The sequence below is a fragment of the Ptiloglossa arizonensis genome, chromosome 1 (genome assembly GCF_051014685.1).
Source record: "Ptiloglossa arizonensis isolate GNS036 chromosome 1, iyPtiAriz1_principal, whole genome shotgun sequence".
In the NCBI taxonomy this organism is placed as follows: domain Eukaryota; kingdom Metazoa; phylum Arthropoda; class Insecta; order Hymenoptera; family Colletidae; genus Ptiloglossa; species Ptiloglossa arizonensis.
The window spans coordinates 8428769-8455226 of record NC_135048.1 but is presented as its reverse complement, the minus strand read 5'-3'; the positions used below and the strand labels follow the sequence as shown (position 1 = coordinate 8455226).

Sequence of the window (26458 nt, the reverse complement as noted above, 5' to 3'; positions counted from 1 at the left end):
TCCTGTGTATTTGTATTTCATTAGTTCTGGACAGTGTAGATTAAACTTGGAAGGTATTCGAGTTAGCTCAGAGGGTGGATTCAATTGTGGGTAGATATAAATTGAATGCCTATTGGATGCAAGCTGGATTTGGGTTAGGTGAAAAATGGGTGCACTGATAAGTGTAGGATTTGTATTATTATTTCCTGTGTATTTGTATTTCATTAGTTCTGGACAGTGTAGATTAGACTTGGAAGGTATTCGAGTTAGCTCAGAGGGTGGATTCAATTGTGGGTAGATATAAATTGAATGCCTATTGGATGCAAGCTGGATTTGGGTTAGGTGAAAAATGGGTGCACTGATAAGTCTAGGATTTGTATTATTATTTCCTGTGTATTTGTATTTTATTAGTTCTGGAATTAGAAGACAATCACGGATAAATACGTCGACGCTCTGAGCGTGTCTGAATAAGGTTCAGGTTATATCTACAATAATTCAGAGTGTTCGCTTCTGAAGTAGGACTTCGATTAATTAAGTCGAGTTAATACAAGTGCTAGTTCTAGGTTTATTTTTGAACAAATGTAATACTTACATGTCCGAATTAGGTCTCTTTAACCAGGGTTACCACTCCGACAATAAGTTATATGTACGTACTCCATTCAATATCCGAATTAGTGTTGCGTTAAGTCTGATTTCGCGTTTGTTCTAAATTTAGATCAGGTATGCGGCAGATATCGGTAAATTCAGAAGTTGATCCGTTATTTATAAAATAGTGTGTTTATTTTATCTATTTATTTTTATTTTATTCGTACTGTTGAACGAAATTTCGTTTTTCGAATAAAATGATGTATTATACAGTACATATTATACTGTGTCAAGGGAGGGGACTCGATCGGCTTTTTGCTAGATAATAATATTTATTATTAATAACGATATACGCTTATTAACGATAAGAAACGGTTTTGGAATTTCTCTTGAACCAGTTGCCCCGTATTATTATTAATTTTATATTTTTTAAAGAAGAGTCGATTTCACACGATGCGTAGTTCTCTAAATGAACATAAATAATGCTAGACTGCACGTCGTTGACAAGAAGGTCCGTGGACATTTATCACTTTGCAAAATGTCGATAAATCGTAACGAGAAAAGAAAATTGTATATTTTGGAATGTCGAGAAATATATATGAACTCTGACGAAAAGTTTCATCGAGGTTTTACGTTATAAAAGAATTGCCATAAATCACTTTTATTTTAACGTTTCGCTCGAGTTTTGCCCCTTAAACATTTTAACGCTAAAACTCTACCAAAGAAGTCATTTGAGCCGTTTGGAATTTCTTTTCTTAATTTACTCAATTATGAACAATGCGCTCTTGCCCGCAATATTCGGTGACGATTATTGAAACAGAAACCTAATCATGTTCGCAAATTAATTCCTCTTTTCCCCTTCTACTTTCGAAGATAAGTACAAAGTTCGACAGAAATAGGAATACGTAATTTTAACCTTAATCTAATAAAGTTTCTCGTAATAAAGCGCGAAGAAAAAATCACGCTTAAAGAAAATTTCTTTCATTAGATAATTCTTTGGGGCACAGTTGCCAAACACGTGAAACGATACAAAATAGCTAAACCTAAAAACACGATTAATTAAACATTTAATTACGAGATGTAACATTAATAATCTCATCGCGCAATTTGTATGTAATTGTTTTAATTTTTCATACCGCTTTGAAAAATATCTCACCAAGGTATTTCGTTCCCAAAAAGATCGGACATTTCTTAACCCACTATGCTCTAAAGAGTTAAGATACCTGTAGGTATTTCTTCCTCGGGGGAGTAATCTAAACGACGACAGTCTTAAAAATCGGTGGTTGAATTTCGACCGAGAAATCGAAACTCGCACGGTTCATCAAAATTTCATCTACGATTCAATGGTCGGTTAAGCGAGACCGATGAGGTCGTCTACAGAGAGCCGCCGACAACGTGGCAAGCGCGAAACAGTTTAGGTCAATAACGATGATTCCGATGATTATCTTCACTCCGAGGAACTCCTTGCGTGGCCAGGGAGCGAAAAGACGACAGAGGAATGGAATGGGAGAGAATCGACCGAGCTGGGAACGTGTGCGTGACCCCCTTTGTGTGCAGACGATGTAGTGGCCGGTGCAATAGGAGTTAATCGAAAAAAGTAGGTAAGACAGAGACGGGAAACAATTGAAGATTGGCTCCGGCGTCGCGTCGAGACGCTTGCAATTAGCCGACGCACACGAGGGCACGATGGTCTAGTCGCTAATTTCGTCTGATGCAATAGGAATGGTCGTGCAGGAATTTCAAAAAAATTTCAGGGTGAGAGCAGGAACATTCATTTTCCTCTTTCCATTTACTTCGACGGACTCTTCAATGATTATTGCAGTCCAATGTACTTGCTGTATATAAAAAATTATTTCATTAAATAATTCTCGATTTAATAAGTGTATAATAAAACATTATTTATGTTTACATAATGAATTTCGTCTAATGCAATAAGAATGATTGTGAAGAAATTTCAAAGAAATTTCAGGGTGAGATGAAGATTCATTTTCATTTTTCCATGTACTTCGATGGACTCTTCAATGATTATTGCAGTGCAATGTACTTGCTATGTATATATAAAAAATGATTTCATTAGATAATTCTCTGTTTAATAAATAGGGTTTATTTTTGAATAAATTGTCTTCGTTTATTTATGTTTACACAAATAATTTCGTCTAATGCAATAAGAATGATTGTGAAGAAATTTCAAAGAAATTTCAGGGTGAGATGAAGATTCATTTTCATTTTTCCATATACTTCGACGGACTCTTCAATGATTATTGCGGTGCAATGTACTTGCTATATATGAAAAATTATTTCATTAAATAATTCTCGGTTTAATAAATATATAATAAAAAATTATTTATGTTTACATAATGAATTTCGTCTAATGCAATAAGAATGATTATGAAGAAATTTCAAAGAATTTCAGGGTGAGATGAAGATTCATTATCGAAAGACAAAACTTATTGAGCAAGTACTATATTGTTCAATAAATTTTGTCGTTCGATAACCTAGTATACATAAAAATTTCTTTCGTTACATAATCCTCGGTTTAATAAATAGGGTTTGTTTTAAAATAAACTGTCTTCGTTTATTTATGTTTACACAAATAATTTCGTCTAATGCAATAAGAATGATTGTGAAGAAATTTCAAAGAAATTTCAGGGTGAGATGAAGATTCATTTTCATTTTTCCATATACTTCGATGGACTCTTCAATGATACTTGCAGTGCAATCTACTTGCTATTTATGTATAAAAAGTTATTTCATTAAATAATTCTCGGTTTAATAAATATATAATAAAAAATTATTTATGTTTACATATATAATAGTATACATAACCTAGTATACATAATCTAGTATACATAAAAATTTCTTTCATTAAATAATTCTCTATTTAATAAATAGAGTTTGTTTTTGAATACATTGTCTTCGTTTATTTATGTTTACATAAATAATTGGAATGGTTGTGAAGAAATTTCCAAAAAATTTCAGGCTGAGAGCAGGAAGATTCATTTTCCTCTTTCCATTTACTTCAGCAGACTCTTCAATGACACTAGCAGTGAATGTATATATACAAAATTATTTCATTAAATAATTCTCGGTTTAATAAACAGGGTTTGTTTTCGAATAAATTCTCTTCGTTTATGTTTACATTCTGAATGAAAATATCAGTTGACGAAAGTTTCATTGGTCACGTGTTAATGATTGTCGTGCGTTCTTAACACGACTGTTCGTGATATTTCTTCCGTGCCGCGTGGGTCACCGATGACCCACGGAGTAATTTCGTTTAAATCGAGACTATCGATATTCAGAGACACAGAATTGCGAAACTTCTTAATGCAATTGACCGTTGCACAGTTATCGCATGGAATGCACTTGTCATATCGTGGGTCAATAGTGACCGACGTGTAATTTTCATTCGAGTACTACGAAGCATAGAATCATGTGACACTTTGTAACGAAATTAACTAATATGTGTAATTCACGTATATCGTGGATAGCTCAATGATTCACGGTGAAGTTTTCGTTCAGATCATTTAAGATCAATGTATATTTAATAGCGTTATTGGTACAATTATCATGTGAAATACAGTGATCGTGGGTCACCGATGATTTCTATTTTAGAAGACTTTCTGCATTAAGATTCATCGTACCGTGAAACATAATATCGTTAGATAATGCACAATTATCGTGTGCAATGTATTTATCGTATTGTGGGTCACCGATTACTCGTGGATAACTTTCCGTTTAGTTCGAGTGAGGCTTTCTCTATTAATGTCTTGTAACACATCGCAACATCACGGGTCACTGTGGGTTACCAGTGATACACGGAGGACTTTTTCTTTAGGTCATGAAAAGAAACAAATAGTATTGCTGGTTACGTAATTTGAAAAAATGCACGTGCCAATCATAGAGATCTGATAATTCCTTATAATACATGTAGCTCAAGAGTTTATCGCTGTATAGATAATACCGCCGCACAAAAATCAAATATTTTCCGTGGCAATAAGAAAAAGAAAAAAAACAGTGTTGCATGCTTGCAAAGCGGTATCGTCGCTTTGAAATATTCTAAATAACTGATATCTCAATAATGCGTATACGTGTAGTTTCGTCGAATAATACTGTTTTTAGACGGAGAAACTGGATCGTGCAAAGAATACCGTGTAAAATATAATATGTTTTCGTACGGTTACGATTAATGTGGTAAATTTTATTTAAATTACTTCTACGAATGTAATTTATATTGTACGAAATTCACAAACAACTTATTTGCTTCTTTAAACTCAATTAAGGTCTATTCAGTTCAGTTTGTTTTCTGGGTCAGTGATGTCCCAGTTAAAGTATTCTATTAATTAAGATCGCTTATCTCTCAGGAAATAAATTAATATTTTATTCAAAGTATCGCCGATACGATTCGTGCACATTCCTTCGGTGTTAATTTGAGAAACTCCGATTTCGTTTATTGTCTCCTTTGGTGCAAAAATAGTTATAATGTGTTAAACATTTGCGTTAGCTACGAATATTTTGCGAACGTGCTTCGTAAATCAGGTAAATTTTTAAACGAAACGATAAACAACGACGCAAATTAATACGTGATCTGCAACGTTTGAATAACTAAACGCAACTGATTATGCAGTTCACTGACGTGTATTTATATATATATGTACTCTATATTAAGATTTTAGGAATATTTTCAAGAATGTTTAACACTTTGAACAAGCTTATTATATTGTCATAAATGTTCATTGTTGAACTTACTTCTAATGTTTGCTTGTATACTAATTACTTGGTATCGATTTTTCTTTGTAAATAAATGACATTAAAGGTTTCCTTAATCTATACGTATTGCTCAAATTAATGCATTTGTGTAGTGGATACTCTGGTTGACTGCATATTTCTAGGAACCCTTCTGGTTCATATGTATGGCTACAGTTTAGGAAGTTATTGTCACGTTATGAATTGAACATGTTTCTTATAATTAATTGAATAATACGCGTGCCACTAATGGGAATAATTTTAAATCATAATTTGTATAGACTTTCTAAATCTTGAATCATTTAAGTACTACAAATGAAAACAACAGGTTGCATACTGCCAGGGATTTTTTAGTTCATATATCTCGCCACTAGAAAATATCTCTCGGTCTATAACTTGAAATAGCTAAGAAAAACCAATACTTTATGAGTATCTCTGAAAAATAAAACCTTAAAATGCAAAACGATAAAACAATTTTTAATTTTTCTAGGCATAAGGCATATATAAGTTTCGATTTGTTTCATTATTTTACAATGCCCTTTTTTTGGTTAAGTCATTATACAAAATGTTTGTGCGAAAGCGTGATCGTACGGTCACATAAAATTAAGGTATTAAAATACAAGAATATAAAGAAAGAGTGAAACTATTACCTTTGTAAATTAAATATACTTAAAGGATATTTTACAAAAGAAACAATGCAAAAGTTTAAAAGATCTCTGGTCTACGTGGAGGCATAGACTGTGGCGCTACCTGTTCTTACTTCAGTAATCCCCTGATGTAGGGTTTGACACGTATGCGATTTCCCTTGTTTCCAGATTCGCATAAATGTCAATTGACTACTGGAAAAATATCATTGTCCTTCAGTTTCGCGCGATTTTTTCGTGATCAGGTATGTGTAATATGATCGACATTTCCACGGAATCATAAACTTTTAATGTGTCACCCGATGCATAGATGTTGCGGATGTCATAACCTCACTTTCGATTTATTTCTCAAGCAATGTTTTTTAAATAATTCGTTGCTCGTTGTTTAGTAGAAAATTGCGCAAGGATCGGTTTTTATTTGTAGGTCGTACGGGGAAATTTTCTCGGCAAAGTGTGAAACAATAGCAAAAATGAGTACAATCGTCGAACAACCGTGCTACACTTTAATAAACATTCCAACTGATTCGGAGCCATTAAATGAGCTGCAGCTTAAACAGGACCTTGAGAAGGGCAATGTACAGACGAAAATTGATGCCCTTAAGAAAACAATTCATATGATTTTGAGTGGGGAACGCCTACCAGGACTTCTGATGACCATTATTAGATTTGTCCTGCCTCTGCAGGATCACACAATTAAAAAGCTTCTTTTAATATTTTGGGAAATAGTACCAAAAACATCCCCTGATGGCAAGTTGCTCCAGGAAATGATTTTAGTCTGTGATGCTTACAGAAAGGACTTGCAGCATCCAAATGAATTTGTCAGAGGTTCAACTCTTAGGTATTAATCAAACGAATGGTTTATCTTGCCAGTCAAAGCATGCATAAGTATAGGAATGCTTTTGCATTTTTCAGATTTTTGTGTAAATTGAAGGAGCCCGAACTTTTGGAGCCTTTAATGCCTGCAATAATTGCTTGCCTGGAACATAGGCACTCTTACGTCAGACGCAATGCTGTTTTGGCTATTTTTACAATTTACAGAAACTTTGAGTTTCTCATACCAGATGCTCCAGAATTAATAGCAAAATACTTAGAGGGAGAACAGGATATGTCTTGTAGGAGAAATGCATTTTTAATGTTGCTGCATGCAGATCAGAGTACAGCATTGGCTTATTTAGCCTCTTGTTTGGACCAAGTGCCCAGTTTTGGTGACATACTGCAGTTGGTTATTGTTGAATTAATTTACAAGGTATGTACATGTTGCAGAATTTTCTGCTTTTAATTCATCTCATATTCTAGAGTTTAAATGTTGACAGGTTTGTCTTGCAAATCCCTCAGAAAGGGCCCGCTTCATTAGATGCATTTATAGTTTGTTAAATTCTCCAAGTGCTGCTGTTCGTTATGAAGCAGCTGGCACATTGGTGACGCTCTCCAGTGCCCCCACAGCAATTAAAGCTGCAGCTTCTTGCTACATTGAATTAGTTGTCAAAGAAAGTGACAATAATGTAAAATTGATTGTGTTGGATCGTTTAATTGCAATGAAAGAAAGCCCTGTCTATGAAAGAGTCCTCCAGGATCTAGTTATGGATGTACTTAGAGTTCTGGGTGGGTATTTAAAAACAAATATACAAATTACATTCCAGCAATAAGAATGTTGGTAAAGAAATGTTCATTCGTTCTAAATAGGTTCGCCAGCCTTAGAAGTTAGAACTAAAACGTTAGCTTTGGCTATGGACTTGGTAACTACTCGTACAATCGAAGAAATGGTTCAGCTTCTGAAGAAAGAAGTACTTAGAACGGCTGGTGGGGAACATGAGGATGCCGGCAGATATCGGCAACTGCTTGTACGAACATTGCACGCTTGTTCCATTAAATTCTCAGATGTAGCAGCTACAGTAATTCCCGTATTAACAGATTTTCTATCAGAAAACAACGAAGCCGCTGCTACGGACGTTTTGGTGTTTGTCCGCGAAGCGATTCAGCGATTTGAAAATCTGAGACCACTCATTGTTGAAAAGCTTCTTGAAGTAAATATTGCAAACAACTGGCCATCAATTTAATACTTCAACAGACTATTCTATTTCTGTCATTTGTCTACAGGTATTTCCACATATTAGGTCCGTGAAGGTACACAGAGCAGCATTATGGATTCTTGGAGAATATGCGACATCTAAGGAAGATATAGAGGCTGTAATGAGTCGCGTACGGTCTGCCTTAGGAGAATTACCGTTACTCGAAGCAGAAAATAAACGTCAGGCTGGTGAAAAATCAGAAGATGGAAGTACTCAGGCTACACCAGCACAGTTAGTCACATCAGATGGAACATATGCTACTCAAAGTGCATTCAGTGCAGCATCTGCGCGTAATTATCTTTTCTAATTTATTTTGTGTCGTAGTGGTATAAGATTATTATTTTAAAATTACTTTGTGGCTATAGGGAAAAAAGAAGAGAAACGACCAGCATTGGTTCAGTATATGATGGAGGGTGACTTCTTTATTGGTGCCTCTTTAGCCACAACTTTAGCAAAATTAGCGCTCCGCTACAAAAGTCTCGAAAACGACATTCAGAAGAGCAATCGCATGCAAGCCGAAGCGATGTTGGTGATGTCTAGTGTATTGCAATTAGGTCGTTCGGGTCTTCCTGCGAAAGCAATGACACACGACGACGCTGAACGATTATCTCTGTGTCTGAGGTCCTTGGCTTGCCCGATGCCACTCGTTCAAAAAGTTTTCACCGAAGGTTGCCGTGATGCTCTTGGTAGAATGTTAACAGCGAAGGCAGAAGAAGACTCGCAGAACCAAAAGGTTGCATTAAAAGTCCATTTAATTTACTAAAATGTTCAAAAATTAATTCGGTTGCTAATGTCCACAGGCAAAAGAAAAACCAGGCAGCATTGTCCAAGTAGACGATGCGATACAGTTTTTGCAATTAAGCCGTGGTTCAGACCTAACTGGTGGAGCTGGCGATATGTTCGAACAAAGCCTCAGTGCAGCAGTTGCTGGAAGACCTGGTGCCGGTGGAGATGCGCCAGCTTCGAGTGCTTTGAGCAAGGTCACTCAGCTGACTGGTTCTTCAGATCCTGTTTATGCGGAAGCCCTGGTTCACGTGAATCAGTACGACATTGTGCTCGATGTGTTAATTGTTAACCGAACTAAAGATACTCTGCAGAATTGCACTTTAGAGCTAGCAACAATGGGAGATCTAAAACTGGTGGAGAGGCCACAGCCAATCGTACTTGCCACAAGAGACTTCGCGAGCATTAAAGCAAACGTGAAAGTAGCATCCACGGAGAACGGAATAATATTTGGAAATATAGGTGCGTTTGTAGTTCATCTATTTAAAAATTATAAATATCTTTGATCTAAAAATATCGATTGCTTTTGTTCAGTGTACGACGTGTCTGGTGCTGGATCCGACAGGAGTGTCGTTGTTTTGAACGATATACATATAGATATCATGGATTATATAGTTCCAGCAACATGCACTGATGCAGAGTTTCGACAAATGTGGGCAGAATTCGAATGGGAGAACAAGGTGTCTGTAAATACGACATTGTCAGACCTAAGGGAATATCTTGCACATTTATTGAAATCCACAAACATGCGGTGTCTCACACCAGAAAAGGTACCATTTAGTTTGATATATCTAGCTCGACCTATGAAACTACAGATACCATGGTATTCTAATATTGTTTCAGGCCCTTTCTGGACAGTGCGGGTTTATGGCTGCAAATATGTATGCAAAATCAATATTTGGCGAGGATGCATTAGCGAATATGTCTATTGAAAAACCATTAAATAAACCATATGCACCAGTAGTCGGTCATATTCGTATCAGGGCAAAGAGTCAAGGAATGGCATTGTCGTTAGGAGATAAAATTAATTCCACGCAAAAAGGTCCACAGAGCAAAGTTGTGCAGGCTGCTTAAGGCACATAGATTTAATCTATTTCGTCTAAGCTCAGTATTCAAATTGTTTCGGAAAAAATGTACCCAATTGAATTCATCTGATCAACGTCGTAAATGGCGCTCGCCATTTGCTTTTGTTAATTTCACGATTTCAATCTCTAGTATTAGACATTGAAGTATATTTTATACAATGTACGCATATATTAATTTATGGCGCCATTTATATTTCAATTTTTTTTTCGTGTACCGTCAACGCCGTTAAACGAAGATACCTATGTATTCATAAGTAAAGAAAATATAGTATACACGATACTTTAGCTATAAGCCTGTATTTTATTTAATTAAAACTGATTTTTCTGATACATATTTTTTAAGGAATAAAGAACCAACACTCTATAGTGCCCTTTTAATGCCAATTTATTCCCGTACGAAATATAAATATTCCAGAGTACAGCATCCTTCGTTTAAGTTCCTGTTCTAACGTTTTGCATCTGATAAGAAAATTAATATTCTTTGTACGATTTCGTACAATAATATATAAACTTTGGTACATGTTTATTTTAAATAACATCGTCCGACGAAAGCAACTATTTCGTAATTTAATATTTTATAACCAGCCTCCCTTTCGAGGTGATTTGCCGTTCGCGCATCGTGGTGACCTAGGCTTAACATCTACAAGCTTTTCCTTGTCCTCTGGTGTATTCAATATTCCCAAATTTATCTTACTAGGACTTGCACATTTTATACGCGATTTGGTTGTAGGTAGAGATAACATGGAATCTGTGGTTGCACTGGCTTGAGTTGCGGCCAAACTGGGTAGAACTTTAGGGGCGTTGGTGGGATGGTTAGTAGTTAGCGTCGTTGTTTCTGTAATTTAAAAATATAACTTGAATACAATGAAAAATGTCAATATTTAACAATAGTGACAGTGATGTTCAAAGAGACAATTAGAATTCTACTTTTCCAACTTCAGTTGTACTGTCTTGACAGTGTATAATCTTTTGTTGCATCTACTGACAAATTTTCTTTTCACTTATCAAATTGTTATTTGTATCTCTATGAATCCATTAAACAAATTTTTGTTACAGAGTATATGTGTATATTTCTATTATAAATTGTGCATTTACAAAAATAATAGATAAAACGTCTGAAAGAATTGTAAATGTGATGTGGAAAATTCTAAAATGAAACTTAATATGAACTTAGAAAAGAAATGCTAAAAGTTTCTACAATATGAAAACTTTATTATTTTTAGAAAGCTATTTCCTATGACAGGAGGTAAATAAAATAAAATTTATTATTAGTTAAGCTCTTGTATAGTGGCTACATGGACAGGTAGTTAGCAAGAAAAATAAATATTGTAGTGTTTGATTACATTGTTTTATCTATGAAAAACATTACTATTAAGTGTAAGTGCTTATTTAGATAGGAATAGTTAGTATTAAAGTATTAATATTTCAGTACGCATTTTTTATATTTGTAATTGCATATTTGTATTTAATTCTTGTGGAATATTGTACTTTATGTTGAATTGATATATGTATCATAGTTAGTCCGTTTCAAATAATACTATGTAAAAGGGAGATGCCTAACATGAGGTTAGAACGGACCTACACACGCAACAATTTCCATAGAGTAAGTCCTAAGAAATCGATATTATTTAGTATGCTATTATTAATTGTATCATCAGGAATAGCTTAATGCAATCATTAATTACATAACAAATAATATTATTAAATTGTCTGCGTGTAGGGTAGGCTATATTTTATTCATCCTATCAGTTTTAAAAATATTTTATCTGTCGTAACAACTAAAGAAAATATTTCACTTTGTTCGTAGTTTCTGGGTAAAATCTGATATAAATCTGGAACATCTACCAGATTCAGATCAATCGAAATTTTGATTATTTTCAAATAAGAATTGTCAATATTTTTAGCTTTAATTTTTTTTTCATATATGTTGTCTTATTCTCTTTTTTGAATTGATAAAGTTGAATATGACATCAAGATAGTAAAGAGTTAGAACGTATGTTCTAACCACCACCAATCTGTATAGATTGGTGGCGTCATCTAGAGAAGAAATTTGGAACTAATTCCATATAAACATGGCCGTTCTAGTTTTGAGGGCACTTTTGAGGGTTTTACAAAATTATAATTAATATTTGCATTAGTGGTTCTGTTTGGTCCAAAGTTTATTAGTAATAAAATTAAAAAAGTGTTAATATTTATTTCCCTAGTATGGAAAAGATTTGAACTGTTACATGGGGTTAAGTAAGAATACGATAAATATTTTCAAAGAATAAAGTTAATCTAAAACTTATTTTCCCAATAAAGAATACGCTTGGTTATTTAATCTTTATAAAGCATTATCATACAGATGAGATATAAAGCGTATTTTGGAAGAAGTTATCCGAAATACACTTACAGATTTGACGGACCGTGTCTTGCAATAGGACTGATTATAAGTAGTAAGTACCTTAATACCATCTACCATTAAAAATATAGAATGAGGTGATAGAGTTTTTATAATAATCAATAATTGATTTGTTTATAATAAGTTTTAAAAATAAAGGATACAAAATTCTTACCATTCGGTTGTTGGTAAGCCGCGGGTGTGGGGTTTGGAGGTTTCCGTTTGATGGCGCCTGATGGCGTTCGATGCGGTACTTGTGTAGCTTTAATTTGTTTCTCGTCAACATAGTCCATGGATGATGCAGTCTTTAGCTATCAAAGGTGATAAGTTGGAAGTATCAATCGCGTGTAAATGAGTATGAATAAACTGCGGAAGTATTTAATTTATGCTTGTACGACGTTAACCTAGATTTGAATAATAGAATTTTTATACCAACCCAATGTATATAATAATCGAACTTAATTATTTTACTTTTGTAGAAATATGGAAATATATTAAATACAAAGCCTTCAAGTGGAATTCTTATGAAACTTTAGTGACTTCTAAAGAGCTAATTTGGAAACGATTAGAAATATGTAAAAAGCTAGAGTCAATTAACAATTTTCAACGATGTTTACGAAAAATAAGATGGTCATATTTACTCGAAAAAATTACAACGCTTATTCGTACAAGACAAATTAAATTTTTCGTTCGAAAAACAAGAATATATATATACATGTATAGTGCAGTTCACAATTTTTGCACGTTAATTAAATCAAATAGAATCTATATATAGATTTGTTTCATCCTTTGTAAAATATATTCAAACATGTATTTTATTTTAGGTACTTTTTTTGTATTTTTACATATTATTTGTATTTCATCGTTTTTCATGCATTAGAATTTTTCATAAACGTATGCAAACATTTGCAATCTAATAATTATGTTCTGGAATCGTAGTATTCGTCGAAAAAACGTTCTGGCCGTATAAATTTAAATGGCGTTCCACAGGATATTTGAACGTACTTAGTTTTTCATCTGTGCAATTTAAATGTACAAACAATTACAAAATACGCGCAATATGTAAAAATACACAAAATTCCTGTAATGAAATGTATATTGCAATATTTAAAGGGTGAAACATATCTCTACGTAGATTTTATTTATTGTTCTTAACGTTCGCAAATTATGAACAGCCCCTGTTCGAAATATTTGTATTACGTCGGGGCAAATATATATGTATATATATAATTGTCTTTGAAATAAAAAATGCTATTTGTCATGTTATACGAATAATCGCTGTATTTCTTTGAATAAATATTATCAACTTATCTCTAATAAACATTGTCGAACATTTTTCGTTAATTATAGCATTCTTTTCTAGTAGAGCAAAGCATACAATATTCATTAAAAAGATTTTTTATCTCTAATCGTTTCCAAGTTAGCTTTTCGTGGAGCCAATTTTTGAGGGTGATTTCATCCCTTAAACTCGATTTCACTCCTTAAATTGCGATTAAAAAAAATATCTATCTATTAATTTTGGCTATTCTTCAAGCCTCCGATGTTTCATCCTAATCGACCGGACCTTTCGTAACGAGTCGATGAAAAATTTGTAAAGCTTCGACTTGATTAACGTTTAATGTTTCGCATACTTTCACATTTCAACGAAAGTGGAACGATCACGTTCAATTATTGTTCATTGAAAATAGATAAAGATTTTATTATTAGAATCTAGTATCATGGGAGAATAAATCAAAACATTTCTTCCTTGACAGTCGGCACTTTAGGTTTAAAATGAAGTTTCAGCTAAAACTATACTAGGTGCCAAGTGCTATGACACTTGAAAATCACCGATAGGTAATTCATTAGATCGCTACGACAGGGGAAATGAGTGAACTTAAGGGTGAAAATATTTGGTAACCGAAAACTGGGCTTCATTTACTGCCTTTGTCAACATCCTTTACCTTAACAAGTGTATCAGGACCGACTGGTAGCTTCAGTATGGGAGTATCAACGGGTGCTTTCGGGGCTGCATCGTCAGTTTCGAGTGTATCTTGAAGAACATTAAGGATGGTCGAAGTAGTGCTTTCGGGCAGATCGATAGTCGCCACGGGTGGCAAAACAGTTTTGCTGGTCAGCTTCTGTGCTTGCTCTATAGCTTTCTTCAGGCTTAGTTGATTCTGCAAAGAGGCTTTGCTGGTGCTCTTACCAATTTGCGAGCTCTTGATAGCGCTGTCCACCACCTGGAATTCACTCATTTGTGCAAACGTTCCAGTGTAAAACTGTTCGTAGAATAAAACTTGTACCTGATTCCAACGTTGATTGGCTGATTTGAGTACAGCCAACTTGGCGACTCTTTTCCATCGAGCAACGTTATCCTCGCCTTCGGCAGGTGGTTGTAGCAACGCCTCTGGCTCGTCGGCTTCAGTTCCTGCGACAGGAGCTGTTACGTGGAAGTCCTTCATCAATCTCCTCTCCCACACCTTCATTTTCTTGCCTAGAATAGCTGGGTACCATTTGCTTCGGTTAGTCACGATTTAATTTTGCAGATACGCTAGAATATATTTTTAGTGCGTGTGTTTCACTTTAAAGACTACAATGGAAGCCAGATAGAACACTGTGAACAATCTATGCATTATGTACAGCAGGGATATCTAGCGTAGAGATCACCACGCGCCTGTCTCTTCTTCAAAACTGTTCCTTCTTTGTGTAGTATACTTATATAGGACGATTCTCTCGTCAATGGACTTAAAAACAGTGCCAACGTTTAAACACTTCAGAGATAATCCCGTGTAAATTTCGTTTTTAGTTTACAGACGTTACAAATACAGCAGTCACACATACAGTACATCTCAGTTGCAATAGTAATCGTCGTGGACCGACTGTTTACGCAACAGGGACATCGGACACTTCATCCCTATATGCAATTACGGGATCATCGTTGGAATCACCCTGTATAAGTTGTCAACAAAACCACGCGATGCTAAACAGACCTAACCCAGACCTAACCCAGACAAGCTACTTAGAATCCCTGGTCATCAAAAGAGGACTATTAGAGTTCTGTTCAAAAATAGTAAAACTCAAAACTCCATTACTTTGTTAAGATTCATAAGAAAATGATTGGTATAGGAAACCTATTAATTGGTATATTACAGCTTAAATCTTCTACTATTTGATACTACTATTGACGATCAGTCTTCTGCTATTGTGGTCGACTAGGTGTAGACTGACAGCGAGGATTGTGTCCAGTGGAGGAAGTGAAAAATTGATATCACGACATCTATAGAATACTTAAAATTGACATTGTGTCTCTGGTTTTCAGCTTTCTTGGCTAAGATTAAATTCTTCCTTATCGGAAACAGCCACTATTACTTCTTTCTTTGGTGTTGAAAGGATTGTGTCTAGTGAAGCCAATCAAAAATTGATGTCACTACATCTATAGGATATTTAGGATCAACTTCGATTCTATGGTTTTCAGCCATCTTGGCTGAGTTCAAATACTTCCTTATTGGAAACAGCCACTATTACTTCCTTCTTTGGTGTTGGAAGGATTGTGTCTAGTGGAGGTAAACAAAAATTGATGTCACGACATCTATAGGATATTTAGGGGCCACTATCACTTCTTTCTTTGATGTTGAAAGGGTTGTTTGTCTAGTGGAGGTAATCAAAATTTGATGTCACTACATCTATAGGACATTTAGGACCAGCTTCGATTCTATGGTTTGCAGCTATCTTGGCTGAGTTCAAATACTTCCTTATTGGAAACAGTCAACCTTACTTCTTTCTTTGGTGTTTGAAGGATTGTGTCTAGTGAAGCCAATAAAAAATTGATGTCACGAGATCTATAGGATACTTAGGAGCCACTATTCCTTCCTTCTTTGATGTAGAAAGGATTGTGTCTAGTGGAGGCAATCAAAAATTGATGTCACGACATCTATAGGATACTTAGGGGTCACTATTACTTCCTTTTTTGGTGTTGGAAGGATTGTGTCTAGTGGAGGTAAACAAAAATTGATGTCACGACATCTATAGGATATTTAGGGGCCACTATTACTTCTTTCATTGATGTAGAAAGGATTGTTTGTCTAGTGGAGGCAATCAAAATTTGATGTCACTACATCTGTAAGAAAGTTAGGATCGACTTTGCGTCTCTGGTTTTCAGCTTTCTTGGCTGAGTTCAAGTTGTTCCTTATTGGGAACAGTCATCCTTACTTCTTTCTTTAGTATCGGCGCCATTGATGTCCATGCCGTTTCTCCTCAGTATGTCGAGCAGCTCGCACCGCCAGGAGGAGAGATCCGATTTGAGCTCGTGAACGTCGTCCTCGGTAACAGGATCCATATCGTGCTCGGAGTGCGCGTTCACGACGTATCGCCAAATCAAGGCCCTCATAACCGCCCCGTACCTAGGGCAAACGAACGAATAAACTTCGCCGTAAAAGAGGAAATCACCAACGGCTCCTGCATCGGTGTCGTCATCGAATCGTTAAGCTCTTCTGAACCCCGTGACATTCCCCTCGATTATCGTCATTACCTGTAGTCTTGTGCTCGCTTTTGAACGCTCGCCCTTCTGGCGATATGTTTCTTCTTGAAACCGCACATTCTGAGCAGCAGCTTCGGTGGCGGGATGATGTTGAACGGTGGCGGAAGAGTATCTCCTTCCTCGAAGTAGCTCGTCCATAGCTTGGTCCTCGCAAACTTCCACTCTGAGTCCGCACGTTCCTGCGAAGTCGATTTCAGAAATACACAAGGCGTCTACGTAGTGTAGTATCGGATTTTCCGCGTTCGCTTAGGCCTGCTTCGAGCGTAGGCCTAAACAAGATAACGCGCGCGGTCGGACTTGAGTTAACCTAAACATTTGGCGCCGATCGATCCGCTAGCTTTCCTGGAAGGCACGAGTATCCTTTACAGGGGGTCTTGCGCGACGACCGAGCGTGAGAATGCATGGGGATGGAAGGGAATACATGTGGTTCGGAGAAAGTGAAGAGTGTTTGGGAAAGACGAACGATTAGGATGGCCGAACGTGACCGAATGTTTGAAGTGAGAGAGACTGAGGATTGGAATGAAAGAGAATTAATGGGAATGACTATATAGAGCGCGAGAAGAACGTTAAGGGACAGTATGACACAATAACACAGTATGAGATAGTATGACAAAGTATGACGACGAGAGTATGTCCGAAGAGTGTGTCGCGGACAGTATGACTGAAAAGACGATAAGACGAAGACAATTGAAAGACGTACCAAGCGAAACTAACCACCGACACTACATCTAACACTATTATCACTGTAATTTATAATAAATATACATATATCCATAAACCACGCACGAGTACAACAGTTATTTGGGGGCTCGTACGGGGATCGATCATTCAAAGATCTCTTCTCAAGTGATTTGAAGAGAGAAAAACAACAATAGTTTTAGGATTCATTCCTTTCCCAAAGAACACCATTTGAACCATCCGACATCCATTGTTCCCAGTAATTAGTGACGCATCGATTATTGTACAAATTGTAATTATGCGGTGTTTATCCAAATAGAAATGAGTTTAAACTGAACTGTACTGTTTTTCGTACAAACGAGTTTAAATTTCAATTTAAATTTAATCTCGTGAAACGAGATACAAATTAATTCTTTCGATTACAAATCAATTACAAGATACCAATGAGAAACAATCTGCGTTGAATCGCGTTTAAACTTATCTTTCATCGGGAGAATGTGATCGAGACAACTGTAACGGATAAAAAGTAAGGAAATCGTTCTGTTTGTTAACAGTTGACACTTTTGATCGAGTGGTTACGCAGATGTAACCATCGTTCTGTTTCGCTCGGTCTCGATACAACCTGGTGTTGATCTTTGCTACCGTCCTCGGCCAATAGCGACCATGCGTGCAATGGTAGGCGAGCCAGTAGACTGTAAACCAGAGTGGGGATGTAAACACTCGTTAGCCTTCTTGGACGGATATTACTTGTCGCTTGCACTCTACCGTCCACGTGCACGAGGAGTATTCTGTATCTCTATTGGATTTTCTCACGAAACGTGTATATTTTAATAACGTTTCTCGTTTTCTGAATTAAACTGTAGTAATGTTCGTATTACGGTTAATAGAAAAGAAGGTGGAAGGAAAATGAAAAAGAACAGTGGAGTCGTAGGGTAAGGCTACACGACAATCGGTTTGACGTTGAATACAGGTGACCTCGTAACCAATTTGTTGCGTATTCCGTTTGCGAACCAAGGATAAACCATTCGGTGTATCGTTATGCAATTTCATCATTACGGTGTTTACCATTGAAACAATAAACGTTTACCTCTATCATTGCGTAGCTGTTGCTCATCATAGCTATCAGAAGATTCAGCAGAACGATCACGTTGATCACAGAGTAGGAGCCGAACATCAACAAGCCCCAAAATCGTGTGTAAGTCTTGATTCCTGAAAACCGATACAGAAAAGAAATCTTCGGAAGTGATCTTCACTTGCAGCTTCAATTTACCTGTGAGTTCGAAGGTCTCTATGCCAATGCTACCGAAACTGGCCCAAAACAGACTCTGACAGGACTCGAAGAGATTGCTGAATCTGCACAAACGAGGCAAGACGATACGATTCATTTTTAATAGACGTCTACAGATGAAACTGTGCTACGTACCTTCTCCACCTTAAGCAGGGTTCACTGGCTGCATCCCAGGATGGATCTCCAAAGCTGCTGTAGCATTTCCTTCTCTCCAGTTCGGCGAAATACCATAGTAGCTGGTTCAGGCCACAAGCGAAAGCGAACAGCACCAGGGTATAGATGAAGAAGAATTTGACAATGTCTATCACCATCCTACCGAGGGATATCTGAAACAATGGTGCTCTTTGTACACTACTCCTTAAGTCTTGTTCATGGCTTAGGGTGTATATAAGGTCAACGTTGGTAGAAAGGCTCTCGTCATTAACGATTCGTGGATTTTTCAATTTTCCGAAGTCTCCTAGTGTTGTTTCTATTAGCTATCGAAATTGATACAGGAGTAAAATCATTGTTCGAAATTGAAAAGGTATTCCGGTAAACTAGTCGAAAAATATCGACTTCTTCCTAATTTTTTCCCAAAGAAACCCTAAGACTTTACGATACGGAGTTCTTGCATATTATTCATGTTTATACTAGATTCGTACAACCTTAGGTGAAGCGTGTTTTAAAAAACTGGTCCAAATGGCTGACGTGATTCCGTCTGTTCTGCTCACGCGAAACGAAAATACCGAACAACATCTTGGTTAGTACGAAAGTGGCTATGGGACGAACCATGGCAAACGAAAATTTTGAAAATGGAAAAAATGATGGCCTCCGAAGTTCGAATATCAATCTTTTCGTATCTTTTCGCATCTATTTTGCCTCTAACGCGCTAGAAAAAAATGTAAAAAAATCTAAAAGAAGTCTTTCCAAATTCGAAGTAAATCGGTCAATTTGAACTTGAGATACACCGTCGTTCGGTGAAACCGCAAAAAATGCAGATTCGAGGAAAACTCGTTTAAAGTTTTTACGAGTCGCGCACCATTTTGTTCAAACGTTTATAACTTCGTAAATTTTACAAACTCGAGGAAATCCTTTTGCATGGATATCCTCGAAGGCATACACTTTGAGAAAATACATAAAAAAGAAAATCGATCTTTTCGAAATTCTAGACAGAAATACCCCCTTAAACTGTCGACGATGAGAACTATTATGAAACAAGCAATCGAGACCCGCGAAGTTGCACGTAGCAGTTGATGCAACTGACGAACAGATAGACGCTATCGAATCACGTGTGATTCATCATCAGAAGCAAAATTGCTACAATTGATACAGGAATAAAATCGTGTTCGAAATTAAAGGGGTATTCCGGTAAACTAGTCGAAAAATATCGACTTCTTCCTAATTTTGTCTCCCAAGAAAACCCCAAGACTTTACCATACGGAGTTCTTGCACAGGTAATTATTCATGTTCACACTATACGAGTAATGATAACGAAAAGTTATCGGTGGAAAATCATCGTACGTTACGAATGGTTAACATCGAGGATCAATGAAGGTACCTGAAGAGGACCCAGATGAGGATTGATGCTGAACAAATGGATCAACTTCAAAGCGCTGAAGACATTAGCTCCTGCGAACAGACCTTCCGCTATCAACTGAGGATCAAAGTCGCTCCAAGTTTCTCTTGGCACCATAGCCGCCATCGGGTCTTGTCTTATCTCGGCCCTTTGCTGGAAATACGCAGCTGTTCTCAGCACAAACGTCGCGATGTAGAGAAAATTTCTGGTGAAGTCGATGAAGTTCCACATGTCCCGCAGATACGCCTTCAGTCCATCCACGTAACACTTGAAATTTGAACAATACCTATGTGAGTGTATGCCCGAATGAAAGCTAGAAGAAACGCTGAGCTGTTGCATCGACTTAGCTATTCTATACATTTTCGTTCACAAGTGTCTTTGTAGCACTCCGAAGTTCTTAGAGTCAGCAGTATGGAATTCTTAGTACCTCGGCACTTGAAAATTGCTAATGTTTTAAAACTTTTGTTACATCTGAGATCGTAATACCCCCAGGTTTCTCACTACTTCAATGAGTTTAGAATTTGCCTTAATTTTCCAAAATTCTTAGCAATAAAGTCACATGAAAATCGATCCAAGCGTTCTTAACTACAGTAGTAATGGTATATTTACTGGATGACACCTCTTTCATCTTTTGCCAAATAAATCCAGAGATCGTAATACCCCCAAGTTTCTTACTACTTCAGAGAGTTTAGAATTTGCCTTAATTTTCCAAAATTCTTAGCAACAAAGTCACATGAAAATCGATCCAAGCGTTCTTAACTACAGTAGTAATGGTCTAATTGCTGGACGATTACCTCTCTCATCTCTTGCCAAATAAATCCAAGAACGTATAAGAGAACGATAACCTCTAGACACGAAGGGGCTGCACCTCTTTGCCTAGCTAGTTCTGTTTCAATGTCCCTCCTCGACGACTCGCTGCCGAACATTTTCACTATTTCCATTTCTGCACGTTGAGACACCAGCATGAGAACGACTGCAACGATTGTTCGCCTTTTGGTTTAATTGTGCTTTGCATTTCGGTGGCTGTACCATGCATTGGTCGAATGCCTAGAGAACTCACATAAGAAGAACACGTAGGACGCGGCATGAACGAGAAACTTGACGAAAGGTTTTTGCAGCAGTTGTCCAGTTTTTGATTCGGGTGCCAGCAGATACATCATACAATAAAACGGGAACATCACCGCGGTTTTCACGACAACCCCGAACCTCTGCCCCGAGGTCATGCGTCGAAAACCAGGCAAACCGTCGTACCTTCGATTGCAAATGTAAGTTAAATTTACGATTAGTAGTTTTTCTATTAATATTATTAATATATACTTCCAGTTTGGAATTTGGCTAACTTTATAGGTCTTGGGAATATTTTGTTCTCTGAGACTGTGGTTCTCGCGCCTCTCCATTGTACACAGGATATAATGAGTGGAACAGGCTTGGTAATTTTCTCGGAGCAATTTCGCAATGGTGATTTCGCGAAATAACTTTCTAACGAACTTACCAAATCGCCGCCAAGAGTTGCTGTACACGGGAATGGGAGACGAAAGTTTTCTGTTTATACTGTATGGCCAGTTCCAATCTGGCCAAGTGTTTCGAGATCAAGCAGTCTTCCTCGTTCGGGTCGTAATTGAGGATTGTGTGCAGTTCGGTCGTAGATCTCACTTGGTGCAGTAGATCAACGGCGAACCTGATTAAAATTGATCGGATAACACAGTAATCGATCATTTTCCCTGATGGGTCAATAATTAATCGTTACATTTCCAGCATCGCCAGTATTTGAACTCATGAATCCTAGTAATCCAACAAAATGTCCAAGATCTAACTATTATCAGAGATTCAACTATTATCCGATTATTGATCTCTTAGTCACTTTGGAAAACCACGATTGACAACCACGACACCTATCAGCATCAACGAGTCATTCGACTCACGATGAATCTAGCTGCAATGCTAACCAAACGTTGGATCACTGATTCTACAAGCCTGATGAAATCACACTTACTTTTCTACTTGCTTTCGAAGCTTCAAGTACTCTCCTCTGCTCTCTGGTTCAGCGATTGACAAGTCACGAAGTTCCCAGCTTAATTGGAAGGCAGTCGCCAGGGGATCTGGTGAGCTTAGTGCTATCAGGCTTGGACTCGCCAGCGCCTTGTACTCGGACATTCTAGTAGAAGATAGCCTCAGAGGATCGCCTAAACATCGAAACCAAAGAAACGCATCACTCTGATGCATCACGTGACGAGTTATTCTATCGATCGTTCCTTTTAATTATTTTGGAAACTCCATCTCACGGTCTTCTCTTGTTCACGTGTCTCGTACCTGAATGTACTAGGTTGCTCAATAAGTTTTGTGGTTCGATAAAACTTATTGAACAGTACTGCATTGAACAGTACTACATTGAACAGTACTACATTGAATAGTACTACATTGAATAGTACTATATTGAACAGTACTACATTGAATAGTACTACATTGAACAGTACTACATTGAATAGTACTACATTGAATAGTATTATACTATATTGAACAGTACTACATTGAATAGTACTACATTGAACAGTACTACATTGAATAGTACTACATTGAACAGTACTGCATTGAACGGTACTATATTGAACAGTACTACATTGAATAGTACTACATTGAATAGTACTATATTGAACAGTACTACATTGAATAGTACTACATTGAACAGTACTACATTGAACAGTACTAACTTATTGAACGGTATAGTACTAGGTTGCTCAATAAGTTTTGTCGTTCGACAAAACTTATTGAACAGTATAGTATTAGGTTGCTCAATAAGTTTTATCGAACGACAAAGCTCATTGAACAATCTATTAGATATTTAACAAATAAAAATTCGTTTCTCAGAGATTCTACGTATACATGTCTCACCTGTGGTCGAACGAAGACAATCCGCACATCCGCATCTGATGTCGTGGGGCATCGGTAGTGTTGCCCCGCGATCCAATAGTAACTTCAAGATCTCGTAGTTGTTCCGCTGCGCAGCCAGGATCAGAGGTGTTACTTCTGGTGGATATCTCGCGATCGCTGGATCAACCTTCTGCCAGCTGTGAACGATCTCTTGGATAGCTGCAAGGAAATCCACGAAGAAATTTATCCCAAGTGCACTTCATGGAGCAGAACTGCGAATTACAGGGACACCACAAGTATTGGGTTGTTCGGAAAGTCAGTTCGTCTTTTTTTTTTTTTTTGGTGAAAATGAAACACGATTTTTTTAGAGTGTACAAACACTTCATTGAATTGTATATTCTCTTTATTGAAATATATATAATCATACATTTTGGAAAACGAAATGACTTTCCGAACAACCTACTAAAATGAATAATTGTCTCACAAGTATTTTCGGCCAAAGAGTTGATCGTCATTAGTTCCTCGTGTTCCAAAAGCAACTCGACAGCCTCCACGAATTCCTGATCGATCGCACGAAGTAGCGCATCCTTGGTCTCGACACCCATCACCACGAGCAGCTCGACCATCTCCAAATTTTCGGCCTCGATCGCCAAAGACAGAGCACCACGACCCAGGCTGTCCAAGCAGTTGACGTCCACCGATTTGCCCTGAAAGTCGGTTGCCTCGTTCGTCATCGAAGAGTAATAATAGAAATCTCGCCATTGTGACGGAAGACTCACGTTAACGCCGCCATTTACAGCAAACTGTATGAATCTCTTTACGTTCACCAGGTCGCCTCTTTCTACCGCTAGAAGATACTTCTTCTCCTCGATATTCAGAGGCCTCGGGAGTTGTATGATGTAGGTCTCGTCAGCAGGAATCTCTTCCCCTTCCTCCATCTTCTCGCAGCCCATTTTGGACCACGATTTGAACTCGGATTACCTGGCAGCTTCTATCGAAGAACGGAAAGTGATTAAAGGCGAAGGATTTCCTAGTTAAGTCGCGCTACAGTTACCTAGACTGTTAATTAACTGGATTCTATCATCAGAACGCACCTTCGCGATAAGATGGAAAAGGAAGAAGGAAAGTGTGTTTCGTTTTGAGTTTGCTAGTGGACTGTTCGATTGATGTGTATCCACCTAGGTGAATAATTAGGGGGTCGAAATGTTCATGTTGAAGGTATTGGATGATTCTCTGGTTGCGAGTACTGTAAGTGATAATACGCTTGATAATGTCTTGAGTTTGCTAGTGGACTATTTGATCGATGTATATCCACCTAGGTGAATAATTAGGGGGTTGAAATGTTCATGTTGAAGGTATTGGATGATTCTCTGGCGGCAAGTACTGTAAGTGATAATACGCTTGATAATGTCTTCAGTTTGCTAGTGGACCATTCGATCGATGTATATCCACCTAGGTAAATAATTAGGCGGTTGAAATGTTCATGTCGCTACGTGGAAGGTATTGGATGATTCTCTGGTGGCGAGTACTGTAAGTGATAATACGTTTGTTAGTTTCTAGCAGCACGCCATCTTTGTCGTTCTATCGGCCCATAGTCTTTACTGTGTCTCTATTTGTGGAAGATAGAAGAGGTAATTGATAAACAAGGTCTAGACCCAAGTTGTACACAAGATGCTCAAGTGAACTCTCAAGTACACTCTCGATGTTTATCATTGACGATGCACCTTCTTTGTCAAATAATCAATTGTCGGTAATCCTCTCAGCTATTAACGGAAAAAAATCCTGGTATTTCAACGGGGATCGAAACTTTCTACTCGTATTTCAACGAGGATCGAAACTTTCTACACGACCATCGATCGATGTTTATATCATGGATGTTTCGGTAGATCCTGTTGAGATCTGTGTATACGTGTGTGTTTATTGACGCAGAAACGAGAAGGTACTCGAAAGTCAAGTATTTGAAACGCAAGTTGTACTCAACGTCTCTCTACATTAACTGCTCAGTTACGTTTACAAAAGGTTTCCATTATCGATGGAGAACGCTCTACGTAGCAACAGGAAATACTGTGTACATCACCAACACTTCCCGATCACTGTGGAACATGTAACTTACTTTGTCCCTTACTCTGTTACACGAATCCACGTATCAGCAGTGGAGTTAGCTTCCGGATCACAACACCACTCTCGATGGACACAGTACACAAAATCACTCCTACCGGGGGTCAATGGCGTGAAATCGTTCCAGAAGGTGGTATGGAACTGGTGGCCATCGGGGACAGGCTCTCGGAAGCCACAAATGAAAAGAACTTTACAAATAAACGTCGCACGGCTACGGGCTACGCTTATATAGCGGATGATGGAAATTGAATTACGAGTATTAACCGAGACCCTGTTTATTTGCTCGGTCGTTTAAAGTACCGTACACACGCGGACTAATTTGCTTATCGATATCTCGTTAGCCACGTGAAGGGTTCGTAAGAGATACTGGACACCGAAAGTCGAAGAGTGGACGCACGATACGAAAGGAGACAACACGAACGAATGATGTCATTTTCCTCGATAATCTCCACCGACATCGAGCTTTCGGTCACGTCCGGGATTTGGATTTAACCCTTATTCCGTACGGTGACGTATCGAACAGGTATCTGTTATCGGGGTGTCATACAAGACTCGTTACGGATGGATAGCAACGAGTATCGTTCACTCAATTGACGTTGATGCAGGATGATTCTCTCTCATCGGTGAACACAAAGACAGTGCTATCGTTTCAACGCTACGGTGATAATCCCGTGTAAGTCTTGTTTTTAGTTACCAGGCTTTACAGATAGAGCGGTGTCTTCGTTGCGGTAGCAATTGTTGTCAACCAGCTCGTGACGCAACAGAATCATCGACGCTCTGTCACTGTACACCGTATGCAAAACATGGGATTATTGTTGAGTCGTTTAAAGCGGCAATACCAGTTTTTCAGTCTTCCAGCGAGAGAATTATCCTGTAGTTGTACGGTGTACAAAGTGGATTTTTGAAAAATTACTAATTAGAGAATATATAGAAAAAAGGAAAAACAAAGAAAGACATTACACGGAGACTGTGTCATTGTCCAGAGATAGAGATTTACGAGTTAAACGAATCCGTTATTTAGGTGCTGGCTCAATGTGGGGTGCATTCCATCGAGCACTCGTACCCACCGGTGAATACACACGGTTTTTTATTTCCACGAAAATAAAAGGTAATGGGAGTTTTCAAGGTTGTTCGAGCCTCGTTATATCTGACTCTCCGATAGGG

At 37.5% G+C, this 26458-nt stretch overlaps 2 protein-coding genes across 2 annotated transcripts; one reads left to right on the top strand and one right to left on the bottom strand.

The window, feature by feature from the left end:
* The first annotated feature begins 6079 nt into the window (after positions 1-6079).
* On the top strand, positions 6080-10252 carry Betacop (coatomer subunit beta). Its single transcript, XM_076305352.1, has 10 exons — positions 6080-6196; positions 6376-6789; positions 6864-7197; positions 7265-7553; positions 7635-7975; positions 8049-8310; positions 8386-8753; positions 8821-9265; positions 9338-9573; positions 9647-10252. Exons 2-10 carry the CDS (start codon positions 6422-6424, stop codon positions 9875-9877), a joined length of 2874 nt encoding a protein of 957 aa, XP_076161467.1. The 5' UTR covers positions 6080-6196; positions 6376-6421; the 3' UTR covers positions 9878-10252.
* Trpl (transient receptor potential-like) lies at positions 9512-25436 on the bottom strand. Its single transcript, XM_076305338.1, has 18 exons — positions 25290-25436; positions 23956-24167; positions 23661-23883; positions 23198-23395; positions 22302-22491; positions 21801-21986; positions 21369-21559; positions 21103-21281; positions 20291-20575; positions 18889-19079; positions 18736-18818; positions 18553-18674; positions 16779-16966; positions 16460-16650; positions 14554-14753; positions 14212-14490; positions 12444-12579; positions 9512-10723 (listed from the first exon to the last, which is right to left on the bottom strand). Exons 2-18 carry the CDS (start codon positions 24127-24129, stop codon positions 10464-10466), a joined length of 3276 nt encoding a protein of 1091 aa, XP_076161453.1. The 5' UTR covers positions 24130-24167; positions 25290-25436; the 3' UTR covers positions 9512-10463.
* Positions 25437-26458: the final 1022 nt, after the last annotated feature.